At 39.5% G+C, this 27,806-nt stretch overlaps 1 protein-coding gene across 3 annotated transcripts in view; it reads right to left on the bottom strand.

Moving 5' to 3' along the window:
- Positions 1 to 428: 428 nt before the first annotated feature.
- LOC139475978 (adhesion G-protein coupled receptor G6-like) overlaps positions 429 to 27,806 on the bottom strand; it is a 77,688-nt gene continuing 50,310 nt past the window's right edge. Inside the window, exons 9-27 of one of the 3 annotated variants that reach the window (XM_071259200.1) lie at positions 23,718 to 23,919; positions 21,962 to 22,083; positions 21,177 to 21,232; positions 20,635 to 20,804; positions 20,054 to 20,195; positions 18,910 to 19,022; positions 17,966 to 18,197; positions 16,711 to 16,888; positions 16,358 to 16,513; positions 15,227 to 15,490; positions 14,705 to 14,845; positions 13,850 to 13,977; positions 11,306 to 11,429; positions 10,152 to 10,296; positions 9,172 to 9,247; positions 8,367 to 8,767; positions 5,239 to 5,310; positions 3,506 to 3,598; positions 429 to 3,241 (exon numbers count right to left, since the gene is read on the bottom strand). In XM_071259200.1, the coding sequence (XP_071115301.1) occupies positions 3,162 to 3,241; positions 3,506 to 3,598; positions 5,239 to 5,310; positions 8,367 to 8,767; positions 9,172 to 9,247; positions 10,152 to 10,296; positions 11,306 to 11,429; positions 13,850 to 13,977; positions 14,705 to 14,845; positions 15,227 to 15,490; positions 16,358 to 16,513; positions 16,711 to 16,888; positions 17,966 to 18,197; positions 18,910 to 19,022; positions 20,054 to 20,195; positions 20,635 to 20,804; positions 21,177 to 21,232; positions 21,962 to 22,083; positions 23,718 to 23,919 (2,895 nt within the window). In that variant the 3' untranslated portion in view covers positions 429 to 3,161. Of the gene's footprint in view, positions 3,242 to 3,505; positions 3,599 to 5,238; positions 5,311 to 6,119; positions 7,493 to 8,366; positions 8,768 to 9,171; positions 9,248 to 10,151; positions 10,297 to 11,305; positions 11,430 to 13,849; positions 13,978 to 14,704; positions 14,846 to 15,226; positions 15,491 to 16,357; positions 16,514 to 16,710; positions 16,889 to 17,965; positions 18,198 to 18,909; positions 19,023 to 20,053; positions 20,196 to 20,634; positions 20,805 to 21,176; positions 21,233 to 21,961; positions 22,084 to 23,717; positions 23,920 to 27,806 lie in introns of those variants that run through there. The other 2 variants (XM_071259202.1, XR_011654038.1) reach the window with 2 other exon arrangements.

Genomic DNA, 27,806 nt, shown 5'->3' on the forward strand with positions numbered 1-27,806 from the left:
TGTCTGAAAGTATTGATGTTTTAATGCAAACATTGCAGTCTGTAATAAGAAAACTGTGGTATGGTATTAGTATAAACTGATGTGAATATCCCATGACTGTATGATTCAACAGGAAAGTGAGGAAATATATGTTTAATGTATCGGTATATACAACAGAACCCCGTTAATCCAGACGGTACCGTTCCAACTGATTCGTGTGGACTAACACATATCCGGATTAACGATTCATTGTCAAAGAGTAATATTCCATGTATTAATGTAAATTACCGTAACAGAACTTTCCGAAAAGTGGATGTCCGGACTATCGGGGTCCGGAGTTACGAGGTTTCTCTGTATTAAGAATTAAGAATTCCCAATAAATTACTGAACAGACCAGACAAAAATCATTATTTATTCACAGAGTAAATGATACAGATAAAAAGTTCACATTGTATAAACTATTTGCAACATTTTCATGAAATGGCGATTTGTTAATTTGAGTCAACACATTAAAGTCATCAGATAATTCAGTGCCAAAATAAGTAATGCATGTCGTGAAATCGCTTTCTGACGTTACAAGGGAGACAACCTTGCTGTATCGAGCCAGCTTCGGAAAATATTTGGAATATTCCAAAAATTTAATGGCGAACTGTAAATAATTGAGTCTGGACTAGACAAGGCAGTGATTGATATTAGAGCAACGATCCACCCCGTCGGGTAACGTTGACATTCTATCAGCCAAGTCACCAAATCTGACCACCTCACCATGTTTTCGCCTCTTACATACATAGGTTGCTGGGGACCAATCCCGGAATGTTGACAAACCAAAGATCATAATCTAGAGGGGCGGTGGGATAGTCTAGTGGTGACATCGTTCGCTCGTCCCGCCGATGACCCGGGTTCGATTCCCCACATGGGTACACTGTGTGAAGCTCATTTACAATGTCTCCCGCCGTGATATTGCCGGAATATTGTTAAAAGCGGCGTAAAACCATTCTCACTCACTCACTCACTCATAATCTTGACGTGTCCTTGTAACTAAAGGACACAACTCTACACTGCATTGTGGGGCGCTCACTAGGACTCCCTGGATACGATGGTCGAACCGCTACACGAGTTTATAAAGCAACACATCAGAGAAACTAATCACTCATACCACCAATCATCTTTGGTGTAAATAAGCCTGACATACTTCACGGAGGGTGTAAATAAAGGAAGCAAATCGTGTGAAACAACTGTAATCACAAACAGAGCTACACATCAGGAAATGGTCTGGATACCTAGCCTTAAACTTATTGTTATCTTCTTTAGGTGAATAGTTGTTATGTGTATGCGATTAACTAGCACCAAATAGTAGCCCTTAATGTAGCCTGAGAATATATTTCACAAATGAACGGCATTTTGAGCAAACATGAAAGATATGATTATGCAATCAGAATAAAATTTCGAAAATGTCATGATATATATATATATATAAAGATATATAAGCATTCAACAAGAGGATATACTTACAATTAAAATGACAATATTTAAAACGAATACATAATTATTTCTATTTGGTTGTCAATATAAGCCGATGTATATTATCGTGTATCAGAGATTACAAATCTTAACTCTTTATGATTTTAATAAGCTTAACTTTAAATTTTTGACAGACGCATAAACAATATACGCGTGCTTCAGCTGTAATTCTGGTTGGTACAGCTAGCTTCAATCCACCAAATCAAACTACCTTATTGTGAGAACATTTGTCAATACAAACATAATCCGACATGTCCGTGAAAGATTTTAAGACAGGTTTAGGTAAATTGTTAGTCATAAAGAAATGATTTCCTGCAACTGAGGAAATCTAGATTTGCAAAAGCATTGTTGACTTGCTTGGAATGTTTCGAATATATCTATTTCTGTGAAATATAACGAAACACATAGCGCACTAGAAACAATATAACTAACGAGCGTCTTGAACGCCCAAACGTGCTTTAGGCAGAAGTACTGATGTGCGGCGTCAGGCAATAAATAAAAAAAGATAATAAAAAATGCTAATTGTATGAATGGCGGGTGCTACCGGAAGGGCAGGGCATGCTTACCCTTTTCGCGAACACCTGGTGTCATCATTGATGTTCAGTGGTCCATGCGCATAATTTCCACAGTTATTTTTACCTTCACGCCAAATGGACATGTGTGAAAGAGTCGGCATTGGTACACATAGGAATTCTTCAGAATTGCTATCAGATTATCTGGTGTTACGAATGTGTGTTGTGTCTGTACACTCTCACCCAATGTCAGACGCCACCTGATTAAGGTATGGCCATGACATGAACAATATGCTTGGCACCTTTGAATAACACGTCAACGTTGGAGATTCATGTTTGAACATTTACTTTAAACCTGATGGTAATATTGTCATGAAAGACCCATTATATTTTGTGAATATTGACATCACAATAGAAATGTTGTGACGCACAGTTGCAGAAACATTCGTAATGTCATCGACAGTCATAGCCACCACTTGATAATAATTACATCCAATAACCCTTGTTAGGGCTATTCATTTAGTACAATGCAGAATATTCACGGAGCTACGTCTGTGTGTGGTTGATTCGGTAAGGACCTTCTTAATATCGGCCCCCCAAAAAACCCAATCGCAGTTTTCACTTCATATTAATATACACATCGCCAGTGATTTGTTTTGGTAACATTCATTTTGTGACACCACGTCACATCACCGGTACACCGTGTGGTGCCATTCACCACTGGGAAGGAAGAACAAGCAGTCTGTTGCATCTGTGCAACAGTTGCATTCTATTTCAAACACATAACTGAATCGAAAGTCGAAGAATAGTTTTAACTGTCGTCACCATTAGCTCTCAAACAAATTCATACACACTTTGTGTAGCAATCACGCTCATGTCCTTAAACTGGCTGTAGTGAATGGACAATGGGGAAGATACTGCATTATAGCTGGTACATCCATATTTCATGTCCATACATAAAGGCAAACCTGTCAGCGTATGCACAAGTACCATATTCGGAATACGTCCAGACACTGCTAACATAATCCTGGATCTGCTGAAAAAGGGCAAGTTTGGGTCGTGCATGATAAATATATACTGCAGAGCTAAACGCATTAGCTCGGTGAGATCGTGGATAAAGTTTCGGAATAGTCTGTACATTCTGGCAGATTAGATGGATGTAGATGAACGAGTGTTTTCATCTCCCCCGCTGCTATGGAAACCACTATCCGATGATACCATTGCCCTTTCTGAAAAACACACACAATAAAATCAACACAATGTCAACATGTGCAGAGAAGAAACATTTTGTTCTCATGCATATGAAAAAATAATTGTAATTATCTTTTCATTCATTGATTACAAAATGTAACTGCACAAAATAGTTACAATTAACATGTTTCGAACTCGATTGATGGCATGGCTTTGTTGAATTATGACGCGTCAGTGAAAGAGTTATGTGCCTTTAATGTACGATAGAGAACATTTTATTGACGCTTGCCGGAGTTTCTCACTTTTGATCTTGGCGTCATTGTTGCTGTTGGGTGAACTATTCGTCGTCGACATCGAGTGTTTTACTGTGTTGTTTGAGACTGGGTTCGTGTAGCCTGAAGATAATAAATACAGTGCATGTTTATTCTCCAGAAAAAGATAAAAACAACCCCCAAAAAACAACAATCAGTTTTATATGAAGAAACGCAAGTGTGCTTCATATGTAAACATGATGTAGATATGGTTAATTCCGACGAAAGGAATATATGTAACGCCATTATGTATCCATCTATGCGAATTACGAGAACTCTTTCTTACACTTTTAACAATTCCACAGAAAGAGAAACAATCAGTGAATGGTTAAAAAACTGTATTACAGAGGTCCACGCTGCGTATTACAGAAAATTAGAATAGTACAGTAGAAACAAAAGTTTCACAGACATCGTGCAAACGGTTTCACACATTCGCATGGACGTATCGGGCAAACGGTTTCACACATTCACATGGAAGTATCGGGCAAACGGTTTCACACATTCACATGGAAGTATCGGGCAAACGGTTTCACACATTTACATGAACGTATCGTGCAAACGGTTTCACACATTTACATGAACGTATCGTGCAAACGGTTTCACACATTCACATGGAAGTATCGGGCAAACGGTTTCACACATTCACATGGAAGTATCGTGCAAACGGTTTCACACATTTACATGAACGTATCGTGCAAACGGTTTCACACATTTACATGAACGTATCGTGCAAAAGGTTTCACACATTCACATGGACGTATAGGGCAAACGGTTTCACACATTTACATGAACGTATCGTGCAAAAGGTTTCGCACATTCACATGGACGTATCGGGCAAACGGTTTCACACATTCACATGGACGTATCGGACAAACGGTTTCACACATTTACATGAACGTATCGTGCAAACGGTTTCACACATTCACATGGACGTATAGGGCAAACGGTTTCACACATTCGCGTGGACGTATCGGGCAAACGGTTTCGCACATTCACATGGACGTATCGGGCAAACGGTTTCACACATTCACATGGACGTATCGGACAAACGGTTTCACACATTCACATGGAACGTTTGGACGAAAACATAAAGGAGTCGCACATAAAATCACACAGACACGCCACAGAAAGTGTAAAAAATGAGTGTGTAAGTATGTTCAGAGATCAGTGATTAAAAAAACAAAATCCAACAACACAGTTAAATCTGCTGTATGGTTCAGCCCCACCGACTTAGATCATGCATTGTACACACCACCTCGATAGATAAAGCGACAAAACCCTCACTGTATTCATAAATATAAAGCGTCAATGCTAGAGAACAATCAGTAAGAAATCTCTACTCAAAGCAGAGTCGATGAAACAGGAAGCTAACGACATTGCAACGATGAGGGTGATATGGCGTACTTCACACCCTGTGTTGAAATTAGTGACAATGAACATGCTTCGCTTTCAACAGCATGAAATTAGAACCATACAAGACAGACTCCCTGGAATGTTTCAGACTACAAAACCAGCACCACAATAACAACAAAATTCAAGTTAGGTGTTACACACGGACAATAATAGGATGCATTAAATGTCACCTGGGCTACTTTTCATGCGAGCTGAAGGATAAATATAAAGGGCAAGTTTAAATATTTCACATATCACTTTTTAATACATCATGCCCTTTCTCTCTTATCACAAAATGTGAGCCGCGTCAAAACAAAAACAGAGCTACTGACCTTGTTTAAATGTTAATAATGTTACTTGATCTTGATCGTGCGTTTTATCCACATGAAATTGCGTTCTTTCCGCTGAAATGATTTTTAGAATTGTCACTTTGCCGAGCTAGTAGTGGTAAGCATACTTCTACAGAAGAATTCCAAGTCATCGTGTTTGCTATCTACGTCATAGACTACATAAGCGTTAAATTATAGCGATGAGCCTTGAAAGGAATAGAAAATCCAAGACGAGTCATTCGTGATTCGCTATTCAGTGACTCACTAGTCCATGTGCAAGCTGACGGTGTGTAATCAGGTATCAGGCTAACCTGTGTTCAAACTAGTGTCATTAATATAGAGAGGCATATTTACTTGACGGTTGCATTTACCTCGAGGAGTGAATTTAAATCTATTCCTTGTTATACAATACTATGTGTGCAAAGTACGTAGATTGAATAAAGCAATGGAGAAGACTGATTAACGCGCGATCAAAGCATTCTGGTCTAAACAGCAGCTGTGAACAGCTTGTCTACAAAACATGTTGTGAAAACATTCTAGTCTACAAAGTAGTGTTGTCAAAGCACCCAATTCTATAGCATGCCTATCTAAACATTCTAGTAAAGATGAAATAAAACTAGTCCTGGTAAAAGCCCACATCACCATTGTGACTTTACTGAAATGTGTCAGCTGTCAATATGATGTAAATTATCTACATCTTTACTAATATTCGCCCCCAAAAGGAATAAAGGAATCTCCGGGAAGATAAAATTGAAATAATAAATCGGAATATGTTGAACAAAAAGACAAGGTGGGTGTTGGGTGGAGGGTGGAGACCTACATCCAATACTCAAGAGGGGCCCTTAACCAAATGATTTTGTCAGTGAAGCGGTAAGATGGAATACCCGTCATGGTTGGTGATCACCGCACTGTTGCAGAGGTTGGAAGACTCCGAATCCTCACGTACCAAGTGCAAAGAAGTTGGTATATCATTTAGAACTTGTTCTTGTATTTCTTTTACAACTGACTGTTATAAATTTTAGAAAATGCTTCTACGAAAACGGTTATAACGTACTAACTGATTCAACGGACCCAGTTGCGTAGATCGATGCTCATGATATCGATCACTAGTCTGTATAGTCCAGACTCGATTATTTACAGATCGCCGTCACATAGCTGGAATATTGCTGAGTGCGGCGTTAAACAACCAACCAACTATACATTATTATACGAAATTCACAGGAACCTGTTTAACGAATCAACTTTAATAGCGAACTAATTTGTCATTCTCACACAGCGGTCGTGCATCTCACTAGAAGAAGAAGTTAAAACATGGTACATGTTGTTAACCTGCCTGGCCTTATGGGGCTTTACAAGGTTTGATGGGCTCGGAATTTATATAATTTGTCTGAGTAGGATATCCGTGGTAACGTACGGCATGGTAGCTCAGTGTGCTAGAACTGAAAAAACGCCACAATCCGGACTAGTACAAGCAGCCTCACACAGGCGCACGCAATATAAGCGAAATAATCTTGAACGGGGCGTTAAACCCATTTCACCCCACCTCACCCCACCTCACCTCTTGCAGTCGCCATCAGCGGCGAATCAAACAACGCACATAGTATTATCCCATTATCATGAGAGTAGCTTACAGAGGACTACATTTGTATCAGTTAAAATTAGAGGTGAATCAGTACTCACACAAACCAGTATTATGCCATGCGAAGTCTTTTCCATCATTATATGAATTACATACCCGTACTTATTGTCTTGTTTCGCAATCAGTGTGTTATTATAAGCCTCAGTCAACAACATTACACCTATACCACCACGGCGGCAAATAAATAAATCTGAGAATAAATGGCATCAGCCATATTTGCTGAAACATATAGAAATGAAGACATTTCGTCCCAATAACTGGTACCGAAAGGTAATATCAACGAGGCCTGTCAATGCAAAGGGGACATAAATACAAGCCACAGAAGCTAGCAACACTATAGTTTATAACTAAAACTAATACTGTGAAGCTAGGTAACTGTAGATTACAAAACTTTTCCCAAACAGATCATATACTGTTCCATAAATATATTCATAATGTTCATAAAGGAGAACACGTTTTCTCACTATCAGTACTGTGTACAGTGTTCTAGTCTGTACATAACGATTTTCCCTACGCGCTATGTTTCAACACTATCGACAGCCTGATTAACCTGATATGTGGGCGGTAGGCTAGTTGCACTAGTACGTGTGGATTTGAGCCAACCAAACAAGTCATGATCTGAAAGGTTAAGTAGCAATATCATCTTTCAGAATTCATTAACGATAATAACGAGCACGCTTCTATGTCTCATTATATATATACATATATATATAATAAATTATATATATTGGTAAGCATCTGCATACATACATATGCGTTAAAATATGAATAAGTTACGTGTGCAAGATTAGATTTGCATTGTTATTCTAGAGCCTTTGATTTTCGCTTAATCTGGTGAAGAAGTATGTCGAAGAATCGTTATGTTTTAAAGGCTAAATACATCCCCATCACTTCCACCGAGCTTCGTCATTGATCGTGACGTCACTGCTTTTGGATTGCGCATATTTCCCGAAGCATTGTATCGCTTGGACATGTCAGTTTGTTCCCCAATATTAAATTAGTTGCAATAAAACAACGTGTAAAATCTTATCTTGCACATTTAACAGTAATGAGTATGCTGCTTGTATAGAACGTGTGTATCCATGACTGAACTACTCCTCATGCTCAGCTTCACCCCATCAGGCAACAGGGCATCAGGTGGATATATGCTTATACTCAACTACCCCAAGGTGGTTAGTGTCTTCTAGTTCGACAGCACTACTATATGCAATATAATACAAGCGAGAAGGAAACATTCGCTCTGGGTAGAAAACTGATTCGTGAGCTGATGCAAAGAGAAAGCATCAAAAGGCATGTTAGAATATATTGTTGATAAATTCATGAATTAACGTTCTTAACTGATTTAATATCATAAAGTTCACAAAAAAACATATACCAATAATGTCTCCCTTTTGATCACATTTCAAATAAGCTGAAGTATTATAATCTTAATATTCAGGTTGGATTTTAGCTTTAAGCAAATAACACTGCGATCCGAAAACTACAAACTCACCTTTGCTTGAAGAGCGGTCTCCGGATTTTTCGTCCATAGTTTCGCAACATGGTAACTTTCGTCTCCATGCTGAAAGCGCATCCTTCTTGAATAAGCAGTAAAATATAAAAATAAAAAGCCCCTGAAGGGAATTTGTAATGGCAAACAGGTAGTAGAAGACAACGCTGGCACGGTCGATGGCAAAGACCGCAAACACCCAAGTTAGACCAAGAAGGATGACCACTCCCATTGCCCCTCGCAGCTGTGTCATGGTGCTGGTTTTGTCCGACTTGTTCAACTTCCGGCTAGAAAGACCAAGAATCTGACGCAAAACCAGACCAAAGGCGGCGAAGTTGATCAGCAAGATGACGGCGACTGGGGCAAGGAATGCAGCATAGAAGGCCGGGTTCCTGATCCAGCAACTGGAGACATGAGATGATACAATCAAGGATACAACCAAAGACCACTTAAAAACAACATATTTCCCTTTGATGTAGGGTACTCGGTGACAAAAGGGTAACTAATCATGTGTACGCAGTTTAATGGTTAAAGGGATAATTGCCACGTTGCCCATGATAGGTTTCTGTGCCGACACGAGGACATCGATGTTATCTCCTGGAAGGTTTTCCAAAACTTGCCCAGAATTCGGCAGCTGACAAATCTTCATTTTCAGATATTGAAGAAATCTAGACTTGTATTGCAGATTTGTTTGGTCACTGATTGGTTTGGCTTTTTCGTATATTTTCGTTTCAGGGTCTTTGTTCCTTGGACTGTACTGTCCTGATTGGTTATGTTTCGTTGTATAACATGCATGACACCAACTTACATCCCGGAAGCAAGCTCCCCATAGTTCTCAGTTTCGTTGATTCCCAGGGTGATCGCCACTACTACAAGGGGAAGGCCTGTATCACAGAAGACAACACATTTAATCGTTTAACTAACTTTGCTGCATCATTTACAACCATCTTTGGTTTCCATGAATAAATATGTTTATGATGGAAACCTGCAACATAAATAACGACAGACCATAATTACGTTCTTTGAACAATAATCATGAGTATCTCCGTATTGGGAAACAGGAATGCCAAGCTTGGGACCATTATCGAAAAGTAATTTAAACTTTATAAGTTAATAACATATAGAGAGAATGCTCATGGACATGGTTGAGAACGTTGAATGGGAGAGTGAATTGTCCTTAAGTAAATATTAACATTATGATAAGCTACATTACGACGACCTGAATGGGGTTGTAGAAAGCGATCTTAGCGCTAAGGTGATAGTAACTCCCATACCTTAACATATGACAGTCGTAGTGCTAAGGTTGTTTTGCACGGAAACCCTGGCCTAGACAAACCAGTGTGAGCAACAAACAACACTGACAGGTTATGTTGACATACACTGTGTACATCCTACACTTTACATCGAAGAATGGTGGTCATAATACTAAGATCGTTTTTCGGAACGAAGCTCAGGTCACATGATGGCAGGACCTGTTGGACTGAGACGGCCCCAGCGCATACCTTTACAGGGGTTGGTTCATACTGATAGCCTGTAGTGATAACATACTGACCTACAGGTATGATTACACATACAGCATTATTACACTTTGGGGAATAAGGATGTACATAAACCTCTCAGCAATAATAATGAACTTATGTAGAATTGTACGTCTTGAAACAGTGACAGACTGGGTCTCCAAACCCCAAGCAACACACTGAAAGATCTTCATGATTATTTTACAAATGCAAACGTCGTATGGAGGTAAGAAGTAAGCGAGGCAGACATTTGTACAGATAATACACTCACCCCAGCCTATGAAGCAACACTTTAGTATGAAGTTTGTGAAATATGTTTTGAAGACAACAACCAGTGCCAGATACATGTAGAACGCTTCTACCGCCATCCACGTCAACGCCGACAGCATGAAGTAGTGCAACATCACTGCCACTGCCTACAACGCAAACGCCAACATGTTCATGACGATCAGATTTCCAAATAACATCATCCCATTAAACATGTGGTGAAGGATTTCATGCAATTTCGGATTCTGACACATATAATTGTTAGTCAGGATGTAGAATATTACACACGATGACAGCAAACAACGCTTGCCGTAAAAGGCGACTATGCTTGTTGTAAGGGGCGACTAACGGGATCGTGCGGTCAGGCTCGCTGACTTGGTTGATGCATGTCATCGTATCACCATTGCATCTGCCTATTAAACACCGACATGTGGAGCAGGATGTCATGTCAATTTCGGATTCTGACACATATAATTGTTAGTCAGGATGTAGAATATTACACACGATGACAGCAAACAACGCTTGCCGTAAAAGGCGACTAACTCGCTGGCTTGGTTGATGCATGTCAACGTATCCCAATTGCGTAGATCGATGCGCATGACGTCAATCACTAGATTGTCTGATCCAGATTCGATTATTTACAGACCGCCGTCATATAGCTGTACTATTGCTGAGTGCGGCGTTAAACAACAAACAAACAAAACATAGGATGTGGTCTTTTCTACATGTTCTTTTCCTACAGTCACGTCAGTTTCTTTATACTGCGATGTCGAACAACATGTACTCGTTACCAAAGATGGTATTTTGGATCTTCAAATTCATTTTCATGTAATGTATACCAAATCATTCCCGCATTTTCGCCAGTAATATGTTATCATTCAGGTTACGAAAGTGCAAGTGATGTCGACATAATTAACTCTCATATAATACCGACACATAAACAACGGAGGTGGTGAAAGCGTAGGCTCGTCACACAATGTTCGAAGCTCCACCCTCAGCTTAGTCCCGCCGTGTTTTGGCTAGAATAATACACTACTACAGTGTCCCCCCGTCGTGATTGTGCTGGAATATTGCACAAAAAACGGCGTAAAACCACACTCACTCACTCCATACCATTAATTAGTTCGTGCATAATGATGTACCATGACAATCCATTACCTTGCATGATATAGTGTTCTTGAAGGTATAGTCTTGCATGCCCACAAGAAATATGAGATTGGTCACAGCAAGAGCAATACACAGGTTAACCAGGATCTTAGAGGGGTTATCCCGGCGCAGTTTCCTGTGGACAAAACAGTCAAATTAGTCATGATGAATCTACTGCAGAGGGTTATTCCTATAACTGTTTTGTCCTGTTCAAGAAAACGATCTTTCGACTTCCAATGACATATAAAAGATTTACGATAGTTAAAGATCAAAGATCACTTTATAAAACTGGCTGAGCCCAGCCAATAATGAGGAAATACGTTTAATACTTTATTTATAAACATTCATGTCAACACAAAAACACCAAACAGGTATTATGTTGCATGTTTCATAATGTGTACGTCATTACTATGAATATATTGAATTGAATTCAATTACATATACCTCTTGCTGCAATGAAAGCATTGTCAGTGAGAAATCGCCCCTTATTAATGGTAGTTTATCAAGTAAAACATTCATTAAAGCAGGGGTCCCACAGGGCTCTATACTGGGGCCGTTCCTATTTCTAGTTTACATAAATGATATTACTGATCAGCTTCAAAATATTACTGGGTTATTCGCCGACGATGCATGTATATATTAGGATCTTCATCTACTGATATGGTCGTAATTGAAGACAGACTAAATCAAGACCTTCTCTCTCTCCATCAGTGGGCAAGCACATGGCTTTACATGCTTTTTAGTCACAAACACGAACGGGATTATCCAACTATTTGTTATGCTAACAGTGCCATTGAACATGTTGAAACTCAAAAACATCTGGGGTTCACGTTATCTCAAGATACGAAATGGACTGCACATGTTTAAATTATTGCTAAGCCAACAGCGAAAATGGTTTCAGCTATGCGTAAACTTAAATATGAATAAAATAGATATAATCTGTCAAAAATCTATCTGACATTTATAAGACCTATTCTGGAATACTCATACAACTGTTCTGCTTATAGCGAAAATAAACTTGAATTAATACAACTTGTCGCTGCCAGAATAGTTACAGGTTTGACCAAATTTGCCTCGAGAGAAAGTTTATATTTCGAAACCGGCTGGCTACCACTAAAAGAAAACTTACGACAGTGCACAAAATAATAATAAATGAATGTCCCTCATATCTAAATGATTTGTTACCCCATAATAGATCAGCTACTTCAAATTATAACTAACGTAACAAACAGGACATGACTGTACGTTTTGCCAGAACAATTACATTTCAGAAATAGACTCTTTAAAACAATGGAATTCACAAAATGAAAATATTAAAAATAGTATCTCTGCAGCTGAATTAAAAACAAAAAATTATCCAAACGTTATTAAATCTCCATATTATTTCAGTTATGGAAAGCGTCAAATTAATATTATCCACACGAGACTCAGACATAGATGTAGCAATCAAAATGATGTTTTATTTAGGGTTAATTTGTCAGACGCTTTTTCTTGCTCTTGCGGTTCCCCGTGCGAAAATGCTTTTCACTAATTTCTTGAATGTAAAAGATATTCTTTAATAAGACATCTTTGTTTATCAACATTAGGAATATAGGGACTATATATATAGCCAGTGATATACAGAGCATGGTTGACAAGTATATATACGGGTAGGAGGCAGTACTCTGTATATCACTTCCTTGATAGCGTTGTTGAACCTACATCGAAGTACATCCTTACTTAGTACTCCAACTTTTAAATGCCTATCAAAGAAACAAAAATATACAATCGATATTTCTCTTAAGTGTATAACATGACTGTTAGTCTGATTCATGTATACAGTGGTTCTCATACTAAAACAGGTACGATTAGCGAGAAAACCCATAATAAATAGAAGTTTTGTCAAATACCATGGTTGCTGAAAAAGTTGTCATTTTCACTCGTTATGTCTCTATATAAATATAAATGTTGTCTCGTCAGTCTATGAATAAAAGTGACTAATGTAACAAGACAAATAATTGTAATATCTTATTTGAAAAGCCTGAAATCTGAGGCTGTAGCATTACATACGTTAATTCGGATGTCTGTTTCTGGGATATACAATGACAATTAGTTCATTTCCTGGAGTTAAACTCGATGCCACTAAATACTTAATACAGTCCATATATAGAGGGCATACATCCTGTGCCCCGAAATCCGATGCTGATTTGCTAATCTGAGCCGATAATAGATCATTCGCTGACGTAATGAGTGTTCACTAGTCGAAGAAGAAAAGAAGCATTCAAAGAAATAACTGGAAATTGTAGTACCAATCTTGCGAATCTATTTTTATCATGTACCTAATGGAAATATATATATATAAAAAACGAATTGAAATATGTATAACTTGAAGCCTTCTAATCAATTCGGGGGCATAGCCGTGCTCGTGGGTTTCACCGATGAGGTAAATAAATGTATGAGACCTGCATCACTTCGGGCTTTCCTCCCACATTAAGCTGACACGCCGCGATATAACTAGAATACTGTTAAAAGCGGCGTTAAACCCAACTCACTCACTCACTTTTTGTTGCAGCTCACCTGAACATGAAGTAGGTGAGCAGCGTCAGCAGCAGGCACAGCAGAGATATGCCACATCCGATGTAGGAGATGAGGGAGAGGGCCACGCGGTCAGCTTCAGATACATCAGCACCTCTTTCATAAACATCCTGAAATGTACCATCAATATCCTATCAATACCATCAGTGTCCTAAATTGTATCACATCTATCCTGAAATGTATGGTAGTCACCCTGATATAATATACACACGTATATACGTACATACATGTTTCATGGTTGAATCCTGAAATGTATATGTATTCGGGAATGTGTCATGAGAATTCTGAAATTTTGTATCATTGTCTATCATGAATGGTATCACGTGATACTGAAATGTATCAAATAAATGATAAAAAAGGGTGTATCCTGAAATGTATCATATATGTCCTGAAAAGATTCATATTTATCTTGTAATGTTTGATATTCATACCGAAATAAATAACGTGATGCATCCAACATTTTTCAGCCGTATGTCGGCATACATTATCATAGGGAAGAAAAACTTGCAAGGCTTGTGATACCTAGATGCAACGCATTGAAGATTATCGTATATCTGATAATGTATGAGGTACGCTTGCAGTTGCATGTATTGGGTAATAGTATGCAAGTATGTGAGTGTGTATGGTTCAGCAATATCCCGGCTGGGAACACCCGAGGGTTTTTAAACTCGGGCCTTGACTGTGACGAGTGAACGCTAGAACCACCAGCTACCCATCGCCCCCGTATGTGTAAATATATAATGAAAACGCCAGACAATTTCTTTTGACAAGTTTCGATCATCCGCCGAAGAAGACAACGAGCACCAATGTGAAAATACTATTCCCCGTATGACTCACCATAAGCAGCGCGAAGTTAGTGAGGTGGTTACAAGCACAGGTTGTGTAGCTGTCCTTGACATCTTCCTTCACTTCACACCCATCTGTCGACCAGCCTGCACCGTTGTCTCGCCAGAACACACACCGGGGATTGACAGCGTTCTGTGCACACCCCAAAAGACAGTCGAGGCAATATTTGAGAAAAAATACAATAAGGTGCTATACACTGCATATATAGTTTATAATCGTCAACATTTGAAAAATATATGACAAAGTGTACTCACGAACACGTGTTTAAAGCGTGTATGTATGGAGAGAAACGCGTGGTATAAGTTCTGGGGCGGTTCGAAGACGAGCTTAACTTCACTGTTCAATTCACATAAATGCAGCACTGAGATCTTTTTGTGCAAAAGGTCCCTTTCATTTTTCGATAGTCCTAATATAATATGATAACAACCGTATATCATATATCTAGAGTTGTATTTTCTTATCGTTGTACCATATGCAAACATTACTTCAGAAGACCATATGACGATGTCCTACCTTCTTCAGATGTGGCAGGTGTATGATGACGGGGTCGGTGAGATTGGCGATGATGACGTTTGGGACGCTTGCGGAGATGATCTTGCTATTTATCATCGTTGTCACTTTACCTTGCGCCCCATCAGTCACCGTGAAATCACCGCCATCTTTAGTCGTTATGCTAGAACCACCGTTAGAGGCTGGTAAAGATGGAGCCACACTCCCATCACCCCCTGCTCTTCCGGTTGGATTGACACTTGGGCCTTGGCGAGCCTTTTCAAATACCTTTAGATAAGAGTGACGCAAATCGAACGTGATTGTTTGGAATATATTACACATTACATTAATGACATAAAGTGGACATTCACAATGAGTAGTCGCTATATGGATGAAAGAATGCCGTTAAATTTTAAGTCACTCACTCACAATGAGTATGCACCGTGCACAAAAAAGGACCATAACATCTTTTATAGATATGTTGATGAATATACGTATTCGATTGAATGTTTAATGTTGACATACATAGTTATGCATCATACCATTCTTGACTATTCAGTTTGAAATATCTTTGACCAATGAAAATCATCCTGATCCCCGTTCCACAAAGTGATCTTAGCGCTAAGTCGATCGTAACTCCCATTCTTTAACACTGACTTACGACAATCGTAGCGCTAAGATCGCTTTGTGGAACGGGGCCAAGGACCTGTTCGCTTCGTTTGGAACCATGTCTGCATGTATCGCGGTAGCCTACTTTGTCCATTTTCATCAACAGAGAATACCTAGTCACTTGGATGCCTGCAAAATATGCTGCCTGGCTGTGTATTTGGCCCAAATGCAGTCTGTATGCATGAAGAGTATTGTACTTAATACATGAAAACTGTTAATATTATGGTGTACTATAATCGTTCCTAACTAGGCACAGAACTTTTTAGTATAACTGATAGTAGAATGCGGATGTCCATGATGAATAAATATATCACGGTGAATATATAGTTTTTAATGTGTATGCACACAGCGAATGTTGAATGTAAAACGAACATAGAGAAAATCATCATATTTACAACCATAGGGCTCAGGAGCGCTATACATATATCAATATATTTCAAACTGCGATACGATTGTGCATGTTGAATCAGCTACATATACACTCACAGAAAATAATTTATCTGTCGGATATACAGCAAATATAACCCGGTTTGCTTTGGTCATGTCCCCAGGTGGTAGAGAAGCGAAAAGGCCGTCGGGAAGCACAATTGTCGCCATTGTTTGGTCTTGTTGTTGAGGGATGTTTCCCTTTCTGATCTCAACCTTTCAAAAAGGAAATGAAGAAACAAAGATCAATACGTTTATAGGGCTTTCAATAAATTATAGCTTGGTCGAAGACCAACTTATCCTCACTGTTTTCCATCAATTTCAATTCTCAAACATAATTATCCTTAGAAATGGCTTGTGGCGATCTTGTGATAAAAGACGTGAAAATAAAATAAAATATGAAGCCACCCTACCGTTTCGCCAGCGAGCGTGTCACCGCCCGATTTGGACGAATCCGTGGTGAAAGAAACTCCAGAAAAGTTTCTTGGGTCGATGCTGACGGCAGCCACGGCAATGTTGGGTTGGACTATCAGAAGATCCCCGTCACCCAGAGATGACGACGTTGTCATCTTGTTCACAGATGATATCAATCTGCAAACAGGAGACTATGTATTCGTGTTCATGCAGTTATTGCACGGCGCCAGATGCCGCGACTTATTGTTTTTGGTTTGAGAAAGTAACATGGGGATGAGTAACAGTTGGAAAGATGTAAACAAACTTTTAAAGAAACCTTATCTTTGTCTCATATTCGTATACTGATATGCGTACATACGAATACAAAAATATTTATTAAAATAATTTATATGAAACATTACTAACTGTAAATTATTACACTAAACAAGTTTATGTAATTCTTCAACAATCATAACAGGGAGACACGCTCTGTCCTAGACTGGTTTATCTGTCCTAGAGCGCTAGATATATCAAACATGTGTCATAGTGAAGCATGGTCCATGGTTAAAAATAACAAACGGACTCACAACGTTTTTGGTTATCAAATTTAACAATATCTACATGTCTCCACTGATCTATACTTCATTATGAAATAGTATTACAACAATGTAACTATTACTTTGAAAAGATTAATTATGAAAAAACATTAATAACTTTACCACTCTAGATATATCAATGTCAGCAGTATCATGTATATCACTATGATTGTGAGTGAGTGAGTGAGTGAGTGAGTTGGGTTTAACGCCGCTTTTAACAGTATTCCAGTTATTATTGTCAGCTTATTGTGGGAGGAAAGCCCGAAGTGATGCAGGTCTCAGACGTTTACCACTTCGGTGAAACCCATGAGCACGGGTATGGTGCTGACAAACCTAGAACATAATCGGGGCGAACTGGGATTCGAACCCACAATCATAGGTTTCTGGCGTGCCCAAGGGACGCAACTCATAACAGCGAATCGCGACGACTTCGACGACTGGGCCACCCGTGTCCCCCTTTGAGTGTGATACTGTTGACATTGATATAATATAAATATTTAAAATGTGCCATATTCTCAGTCCTGATTCTGAAGGTACCACATGCAAATTGAAATTTGTTTTACCTTCTTAATTACACACGTGGCATTATGGCAGTATAAGTACTTGCAGCAATAGGTAGGTAGGTGTCTTTTCGCCGTGTTGAACCTTTGGATGAAAGTTATCTTGTAATGCATTTTACCTTGTAGTTGCTTGTTTCTTCTGTTCCGCCTCCAGGAGCACCTCGCGTGGTACGACGATGATGTAGCTGACCGATGCTAGAGTGTTGTTGATGACCTCCCTGGAATTGAGAGAGCTCTCCAGATTGACAATTCCCTCCACAATGTTCACTGCGAAGTTCACATCAGTTTGTGTGAAGTTGGCAGCTCCAGACGTTATCATCTGCAATTCTTTGGAGACCTCCAGGACGTTGTCTGAAAATACGAGTTCAGTGAGTGAGTGAGTGGGTTGTTAGTTATGCCATCACATGTGACGAATCTGGGATTCGAATATTTGACAAGCGGATCCTACTCATGCTTAAATTTCAAACTCACCCGGGTGACACCGCCCCACTACACACTCACAAAAAAGAAAAATACTTTGTCTTCCAAAGCTAAATGCGAGTGGGTCGTTGTCCAGCTGTACAGACAAAGGCTGGTAACGTAACAGGTGGGTTGAGCCGATGCCCGACAATTACGAGTCGGCTCCTCTGTGGATGAGACGTTAATCTAGCGAAGGGTGTGTGTGTGTGTGTGTGTGTGTGTGTGTGTGTGTGTGTGTGTGTGTGTGCTAGTTAGTAACCGTGACACAGCAACCGCCATACCCGTGCTCGTGGGTTTCACCAAACGTCTGAGGCCAGCTTAACTTCAGGCTTTCCTCTCTCAGTAAGCTGTCACGCCGTGATATAATTGGAATTCTGTTCAAAGCAGCGTTAAACTCGACTCACTCACTCACTCACTCACTCACTGTTGTCCTGTGACACATTTCCGAGTATACGTTTCCTTATAAGTGAGATGTCACAAAACAAATGGGAATGGACATTATACTTCTGATAAAATGAACTAATTGGGTAGTTTCCACAGGCTCCTCCGAGTTACGCTTCAGTATATTCACAAGAACAAAGTAAACCCTGCAGTCAATACCAACCATTCGTTATTTCTTCTGTGGTGAGGTCCTCCAGCCGTCTTGTGACGTTGCTTGCAAACGGGCATGCTTCTAGATTAGAATCCATCCAAATCGCCCTGTCATTAACTTTGACGCTGAAAAATTAAACGTAGTTTATGTAGTTATATAGTTGTAGCTATTTCAAATTGTAAATACAAGTAAACAACAGTTGAGGAAGAGGTAGTGGAAGACGTAGTCGCAGTGACGGTGGTAGCAAGAGAGATTTGCAAGAACGTACAGCAAGTCTGGAAACATTGATGCTTATTGAAACTGTGGGTAAGTGCAACATTTACCACAGAACTATTTTGAACATCTTAACGTAATGTCTGCAAGTTTAAAGTGTGTGCTATATAGGCTCACACTTAGTTGAACGAACAATTCCAGTTAAAACTGTGGCGGAATATTTTGAACATATTTCCTAACATCAACACAGTCACCATCGCCTCAAGATGGAAGGGCGACGGGCACAACACAGTGATAATAAACACAACTGCACATCAAATTACAGCGAATCCCATGAAAATAGTGTAATTTGACAAGATAAAAATCGATTTGAAATTCTGAAAGTATTTTTAATTTTTTTTTATCATCCATGAAAAGTTTTATTATTATTTAATCACACTTATGTACTAAATAGGTTTAAGGGACAAAACAAGTGATAGGGTGTGTGATTGGATGGTAGATTGACTGAGTAATAACGTTTCTTTGGAGCCACGGCGAAAACAAACGATGGTTGTAGAAAGACGCAAGGGTCAATTTGTGTTTGTGACCTTTTGAGGACATAATCCATGTTGAGTGAGTGAGTGGTTATGGTTTTACGCAGCTGTTAGCAAGATTCCAGAAATATGAAAAGGGGGACACCAGCAATGGTCTCCATACATTGTACCCACTTATACCACGACCCGGCGGCTTCACATGGCTAAGAATTCCACGTGGTGCAGCTCTTGGACCTTTACCACTCTGGTGAACATACACGATCTCGGATATTATGCGAATAAACACAGAATCATGATCATGGCGAATTGGAATTCGAAACAACGATCATAGCATTCAGGCACGCCTTAGTGACGCAGTTCTGATTAATCTAGAAGTAACAACACAATATCAGTTCTATAGCATGACCTACCATTTTCGAAAGGCTTGAAGAAGAACGCGACTAAGTGTCTTATGCGGGCATAAGATCTCCTCCGTCTCGTCAACTAATGCCTCAGGCCATTCAAATGTCCCCTTACTGGTTGTCTGTATCTCGGGCTTGCAGAACATTGGAGCTGAGGACAAAATACACGAACCATGTCAGCCGTCAGACATTAAACACTGGTCAAATTGTGTTACTAATACTGAAATATTTTTCGTACTGTTTACACATACATGTTCAGATGAATCAGTTTAGTGTATCATGGAATAATAACACAATCCCTATCAAAGGTTGAGTAGAATATAATATGCGTTGTGTCCATGTGGGAAATCGACCTCGGGTTACGAGCGAAGGGACCAGCCATTCGGGGAAGTCTAGTTATTTGTTCTAAGTATAGAAATATATTGTTATAGTCATGGCATTCAAAAACACTCCATGACGTGCATAGTCATATCTCTTTTCCACACAGAGCCTATAAACTATACCCAGAAACGTATAATGCAGTATGAGTATGTAATCCATAACAGTACAGCCTCTGAAATCAAAAGGACTTAGGCCTCTATCAAACTGACCTTTAAAGTTGACATCAACAGAGGCGACGTTGAGTTGCTTCATCAGACTCTCCGGTTTCTTCTCGATCGCCTCACTGAGGGCACTCTTGATCGCATTCCTCGTGTCGTCGGTGCTCACTCGAATGAATATGTTGCAGGCCAGACGGAAATATATGGTCAAACCGGGGACACTGAACAGGTTACCAAAAGATAAAGATGACTGTACGATGAGAGGGTAACGACAACGCATACAAGTTTGTTTTCAATGATTTGATATTTCTGTAAGCAAATATTACTATTAGGAAGTTTATTCCTTCATTGCGCTCAAACATAAAGTATACAGTTTTCCTATATTGTATACGCAAGGTACATTTTATAGCCAATTACTTAAACATTTTAACCTGTGCCTTGTCTGATAACACCTGTAGTCATTTTAGAACATGGTTTCATGGGATACAAAACGGAACAATGATGTGAACCTTTATGAAATATCGTTGGCTTTTTCACAATAGTAACGTGACCATAACCACAACTTTGTAGTTTTTTATTATTTTATATTTTACCTGAAACTGATTTCAGACAGTTCGAAAACGCCCAAATTATCAAGCGCCTCATTCACCTGTTAACGATAAAAGGAACAGTCTAATAAACTGACATACAAGTATGTTTCACAGTAAGAGAGCACCAAATGCCACTACCCTCCCAGTATCCTAATTGGACCCGTGAAGATCCAGGTTAGAATAGGTCTTCAGCAACACATGCTTCCCGTAAGAGGCGATTATGCTTGTCTCACGAGGCGACTAACGGGATCGGGTGGTCAGGCTCGCTAACTTAGTTGAGGCATGTCAACGTATCCCAGTGGTATAGATCGATCCGCATGATGGCAGTCGCCATTGGTCCAGTCTCGATTATTTACAGTCATATACCTGTAATATTGCTGAGTGCGGCGTTCAACAACAAAAATGCAAACAAACAAAAGTAATTTGGAAGCCACCTGTCATCTAGTAACCCAACTACGAAGCCACTAGCAACGTAACACGTCTACTGGAAACCACGTGCTCTGCTAGTGCTTCGACGGCAGCCACGTGTTGATGCCCACTGTGGAAGCCAAATTGATGTAGCAGCATCTCAGGTCTAGTTTAAGTCGCCTGTAGCAAGACGACACGTATAGATTTTAGAAACGTAAAAACCTAAAGCCTGTAACGGAACATAGCAACGAATGAATCCAAGAAAATGAACAGACAAGAAAAAAGATTAATCTGGTCTTCAACACAAATGTTCTGTAAACATAATTTGAGTGTAAGTAATGGAGACTATAGACCGCGTGTTGCTACAAATTTAGACTCACCGCCTCTGTCAAACGCTGTACCATATCACGGTAGGTCTTTGAATTTGTGTCCCCAAATTCAGAGGTGTAGGTGGCACCAGAGGTTGAGAACTTGAGGTAGAACGTATACCCCTTCAAACGACCTGTAACAAAACAGGCAAAGTGTTAGTTTTCGATCGGAAATAATCATGTTTCAATACACCTAGTGTGAAGGACTTCATTGTTTAGCAGGCAACATTGACTTGTAACGAATAATACGGGACAGTAGCGCTTAGGAATGTGCCGAGGGTGTGCTTTAAGACGGGAAACATGGCTAGGTGCCTGCGTCACTATTGCTTCCCCAAGCTGGTATTCAGGTACAACACGACAGTGATTATAACTGGAACATTCTCGGAACGTGTTTTGATTCAAACTAAGCGGGTCAATTTATATGCTAAGAGACATAAAAGAGTTCCAGTTATACGTTTGGCATCGACTATTTTGCCTTCTTCACACAATGGAATCTGTTTCGGCAGAATGACGGTACTATTGTTCTCTGGCGTTGACGTGGTATGTTTACATATCATTTACAAAAGTGAGTGAGTATGGCTTTACGCCGTTTGTAGCAATATATTTCAGCAATACCACGCCGGTAGACATCCGAAATAGGCTTCACACACTGCACTGATGTGGGGAATCGAACCTGTGTCTTCGGCGGGACGAGTGAACGATTAACCACTGGGCTACCCGACCACTCCTCATTTAACAGAAAGTAATGGAAACGGTACCAGTATATAACGGTATATATCAATTGACCCTCAAAACATTACTACATAAAACAGTCTAACAGTTGGATGGGTGTCATATCGGACTTTTATTAAACCCGTGAAGATCCGGGTAAGAATCCGTCTTCGGCAACCCATGCATGTCTTAAGAAGCGACTATGCTTGTCGTAATAGGCGACTAACGGGATCGGGTGGTCAGGCTCGCTGACTTGGTTGATGCATGTCATCGTATCCCAATTACGTAGATGGATGCCCCTGGTGTCAATCAGTGGATTGTCTGGTCCAGACTCGATTATTTACTGACCACCGTCATATAGCTGGAATATTGCTGTGTGCGGTGTCAAACAACAAGCAAACAAATATTAAACATGCACTCTGTTCAACACGAACTTTGTTGAAGAAATGCCTAGTTCATTTGCAATCGTAGGTAGAGTAGCCCCGAATTGCTCACCTTATCAAACGGCCATGTACTAGAAATATACAAATCGCTTCTCAGTGTTACAGACAGTTACAGTTTATCTTCGAGTGAGTAAATGTTGTAAACTTTATTTATGCTACATCTCGTGGGTCTGTACTTGAAATAATACCACTCGAGTGCCTTATGCCAATTGTTACAAAGAGTTGTTTTTCTTTGTAACGACCCGAGCTCAAAACACATGCAAAGTCAAGTCAACAATTCAAAATAGAGAATTGCATTAAACATAATTATTGTCATTTTAATTGAAAATGTTCTTTACCATAAAGTGTAGAAGGAATTGACTGCAGTAACAATTATCAACATTTGAGCAAGAGTCGAATGACGTTCTACGAAAGTTTCGAAGAAAGAGCATACCCGATTGTAGCTCAAAACCTATGAAATGCAGGCACCAACGTAAAACCAAATTTAAAACAGGTTAACTCTTTTAACTTCATGACACAAGGAGCTTTATTAACAACAATTGTAAATACGCCAAAGGTTAATTATTATCATTATTATTATTATTATTATTATTATTAACAATTAATTAACTTACCTCCATAAGCATCATCTTTACACAAGGGTCCTAAGCAACAATAATTACACGTCATTCTTTTTTGTAACACGTTTTCTAGTACACAGCTTTCCTTGTTCGCACCCTCCTGTCTCAGGCATGCTCTGTACTCGTCACATGTCCTCTTCACCGTTAAACCACTACTCTGATAGGTCAAGGTCGTCCTGCAAACAGGCTGCTGATCCTGCACGAAAGAGAGATAACTTTAGAAATCCGCCTCATTACAAATTGATGAACACAGCTTCACATATATGCATGTAGTACCCATTTGTGGAAACGAAGCAATGACTACTGTGAGCACAGCTTCATTCGCGTCCACAGTTGAGACCTCCAAGTTCTAATTCTCGGTATATTTATTGAAGGCCCTTTTTAAGTTCCTCACATGAGGCCTTCGCTATGGCTAACTCGGTATGTTCTCAAGAGGCTCCATGACTTCGAGGTAGCAAGGTTTCACTTAACACGGATATCGTGTCAAGCGCAAACATGAAAAACACAACTTTCCATGACATCGACTAGCGCTATTGAAGTCATCTTAATAAATTGATTGATTAAAAGCAGACTGGCAAGATAAAGTGAACTTGTGCATGCATATTCCAATGTCGTTTCGATTAATATTTGACTGAACATGTATCAAAATGTTATTTTGTTGTCATTTTCCATTTTAGGATATATGTAAATGAGTGTACATGCAGTTTTCTTTTAACATAAAGTGAAACTTATTCGTAGTACAAGGTAGACACAATTTTATGGATAACAACTTCTTTAATACTGTAAAAAGAGATCCATATACCGCCTTTTACAGTATTAAAGAAGTTGCTATTCATAAAATTGTGTCTACCTTGTCACCTGTCATTTTCTAAGTTATGCCTATCAAACAAGCTATTCGTAGTAATTTAGTACCTACGAATAACGTGTTTTCGAATACAGACTTTGTGTCACGGAGCTGTGTTGTGTCATTAAACAAGTATAAGTGAGTGAGTGAGTGAGTGAGTATGGTTTTACGTCGATTTAGCAATATTCCAGCAATATCCCGGCGGGGGACACCAGAAATGGGCTTCACACATTGTACCTATGTCGGGAATCGAACCCAGGTCTTCGGCGTGACGAGCGAACGCTTTCACCACTAGGCTACCCGACCGCCCCTAAACAAGTATAAAGTAATAATACAAACGTGGTAATATGTTCACAGGCTTATTACTATCAGCTTGATATAAACATAGCTGACAATAAAAAGGATCAAAAGCCCAATTTACATTGACAACGATCACTGATTAAACCAGAACATAAATACAAGCTGGTTAGCTAAGCAACTGTATAACAGTAAATAAAGAGAGTAGTATAATCAACACTTTGACAAGATAACTAGCGAGATGCATAGACAGCCTATTAAGTCGGCTGCGACCAATTAACATGTGAGTTAATTACCTCAGCACTCCAAAGAGTTAATAATCTGGGCTGGGTTAACCAAGTGGAAATAAACACCGGGGCCTATCCCCAAAATAAGTCTCTCTGACAATAAAATATACGAAAAATGCCTGCATAGCAAACTGGTCTAACAGACTAAAGACTCAGTCACTTGACTGGGCAAGGAAATTCTAAACGACCCCAAAAATACAAGGTACGTGTAGCTGACCTAAAGAGTATCAAGACTCACAATCATTAAAATGGCACTTGACCAAAAGAGTAACTTGACTCCCAATCGTAAATAGGTACTTGACCTACAAGTTGGTTATCTAAATATTACTTAAAAACGGTGTACGGAAGTATAGCTCACTACATCCAGAGTAAGTCAGTACTAGATTTAAACTGCCCCATAACCAAAGTTTCGATATGACCAAACCAGTAGCAAGACTTTGTTCTTGAATATAACTTTGTATTCATGACTCAATTGTATATATATCAACTTGTTCTCGTCGCTACGTGGCTGAAATAATGCCGATGCGACGATAAATTGTAATTCACTCACCCCAGTAGAAAGACGTCCTGTAAGCGGTCTAGCGATACCTTGGGGGAAAGACACATAATTTTGCCAAGGCTTCTATAGGAGACACGCGGTCGTCGGAAAAAAGCAACCTCTCTGTGACGCCCCGAGCTACTTTGAAGACTGCTTACATTACTTGACGTTACCACATCAATTCAATGACACGACGGCGAAAAATAATCGACTGTTCACATCAATTTTATTCTAAATTTGAGCAATGAAGAAAACACGCCTATTTAAAACATTTTTAAAAGTTCAAGGTGTTCTATTGTTTCCAAGGCCCCGTGATTTCGTTGGTTAGTTTCATCTTTAGCGTGTCCCGTGCAAGCTCCTTTGGAATGAAGAGCACGGGATCCTGTCTACCCCATGCTTGCCGTGTGCAGACTAATAACAATTTGGTGATCTGGACAATGCTGTGTCAACTTTCCCCAGCAGCGTTGATGATTACGTATATGTCCAATTCAAGAAAAAGACAAATCTATAATTTTCATCGGAATAGTGCTCACTCAATGTCAATTTAAGTTATGAAGTTAAAGTGAAGTTTTGGAAGCCAAAAGAATACACACATGATTATGTTGCGTGCGTGTTAGAACTTGTGAGAACAACACTGATATATACTGACTAACCTGACAGAAACGGTACATCGATTATCGATTTTCTGTTTGGCAAACTGAGAATCTTTCACACGAAAGTTTTTAATTTTTTTTTTTTTAAAAGAAGTAACATATTAAATTAGTGCATGAAAGATTTCAATATCATCTACTCAGTTATCAATAGCATCAATGATCAGATATCACTGAGCATGGATTTCAGGGGTTTTACCCTCCTGCTAATCTTTATCAAACTCTATTAGAGGTATCTACAAACGGTTACAGGCCGGCAAAGCCACATTTCGAAAATAGATAGCCCAAATTGATGTGGCTCTCGCGGCAATGGTTATGGTTGCGTAAGTGTATAATGTGGCTCTCGCGGCTATGCTGTCAAAACATGCTTTGTGATTCTAACAGGTTACCGTATATAACAAAACAAGTCTTGTTTTCTCATTTTTTATTCAACAAGGATAACATATTCATCAAAACTTTACATTGTTGAATATGAATAACATATGAATATCATAATGGATTTTATGTCATTACTGCAGATGAAGGAGGTCGCCCACGTGGTCAGCATATTCCATCTCACTCCAGGAGCTGGATCTTGAGGGACGCAATACGTGCATCGATTGCCTTGTACTTCTTTCTTCGTGCAGGTTCGGACCACTGGTGAGAGAGTCTCAGGACTGCAACCTCTTTGAGTGACTGCTCTCGCTGAAATAGCTTCACTACCTCGTAGATGTTCGGGTGGCACTTTCTGGCAAGTTTCTTTATCTTGTTGTGCCACCCTTCCAGGTGATTATTGGTACGGTGGCCTTGGTTTTCGAAATGGTTCCAAATCTCTGGCATGAAGGCCCCTCCTTGAACCCAATTGGTTGTCACGTAGTCCATGAAGGCAGTCACTTTAGGGCAAGCAGGAGATTCAGCAATGGCATCAAGCCACACATCATCCACTTTGTCACGAGGTACTAGAGGGAGGGCAGCAGCTCTTCTCACCAGCTTCTTCACCTCCTTATCTTCCTTACAGTCCATCACCAGACCTTCTTTCTGCACCCTCCTCCAGATACATTGGGTGAAGTGAAAGAAACACCCTCTAACTAATGTCCCAGGAAATGTTCAATGTTCTTGTCTGTAGTGAAGATGAGGATGTAATTTAAATGTGGGACACTCATTTAAAGGTATCGGTAATCAGATTAATTAATTACCCGCTAGAATAGGTGAAATGCTCTCAGCTGAAAATGTGGCTCTACCGGCAATAGCCATTTCTGAAATGTGGCTCTCCCGGCTAGACACCCTACAAACATTTTGACAGCTAATGATAAACAAAGTACACATGTAGGTAATTCAAGTAACTATCGTACTAACCTTAACTTTGGGCTGATGAGAAAAGCACCAGAACATTTTCTTTACCGAAAATAAGATAAGTGTACGATGAAGAAATAGTGAGTTAATTTTCGCCTAAGAATTTTCCAGATGATCTTATAACAATCAGCACGT

This window comes from Haliotis cracherodii, unplaced genomic scaffold (assembly GCF_022045235.1).
Source record: "Haliotis cracherodii isolate W230 unplaced genomic scaffold, xgHalCrac1.p SCAF_3, whole genome shotgun sequence".
NCBI classification, from domain to species: Eukaryota; Metazoa; Mollusca; class Gastropoda; order Lepetellida; family Haliotidae; genus Haliotis; species Haliotis cracherodii.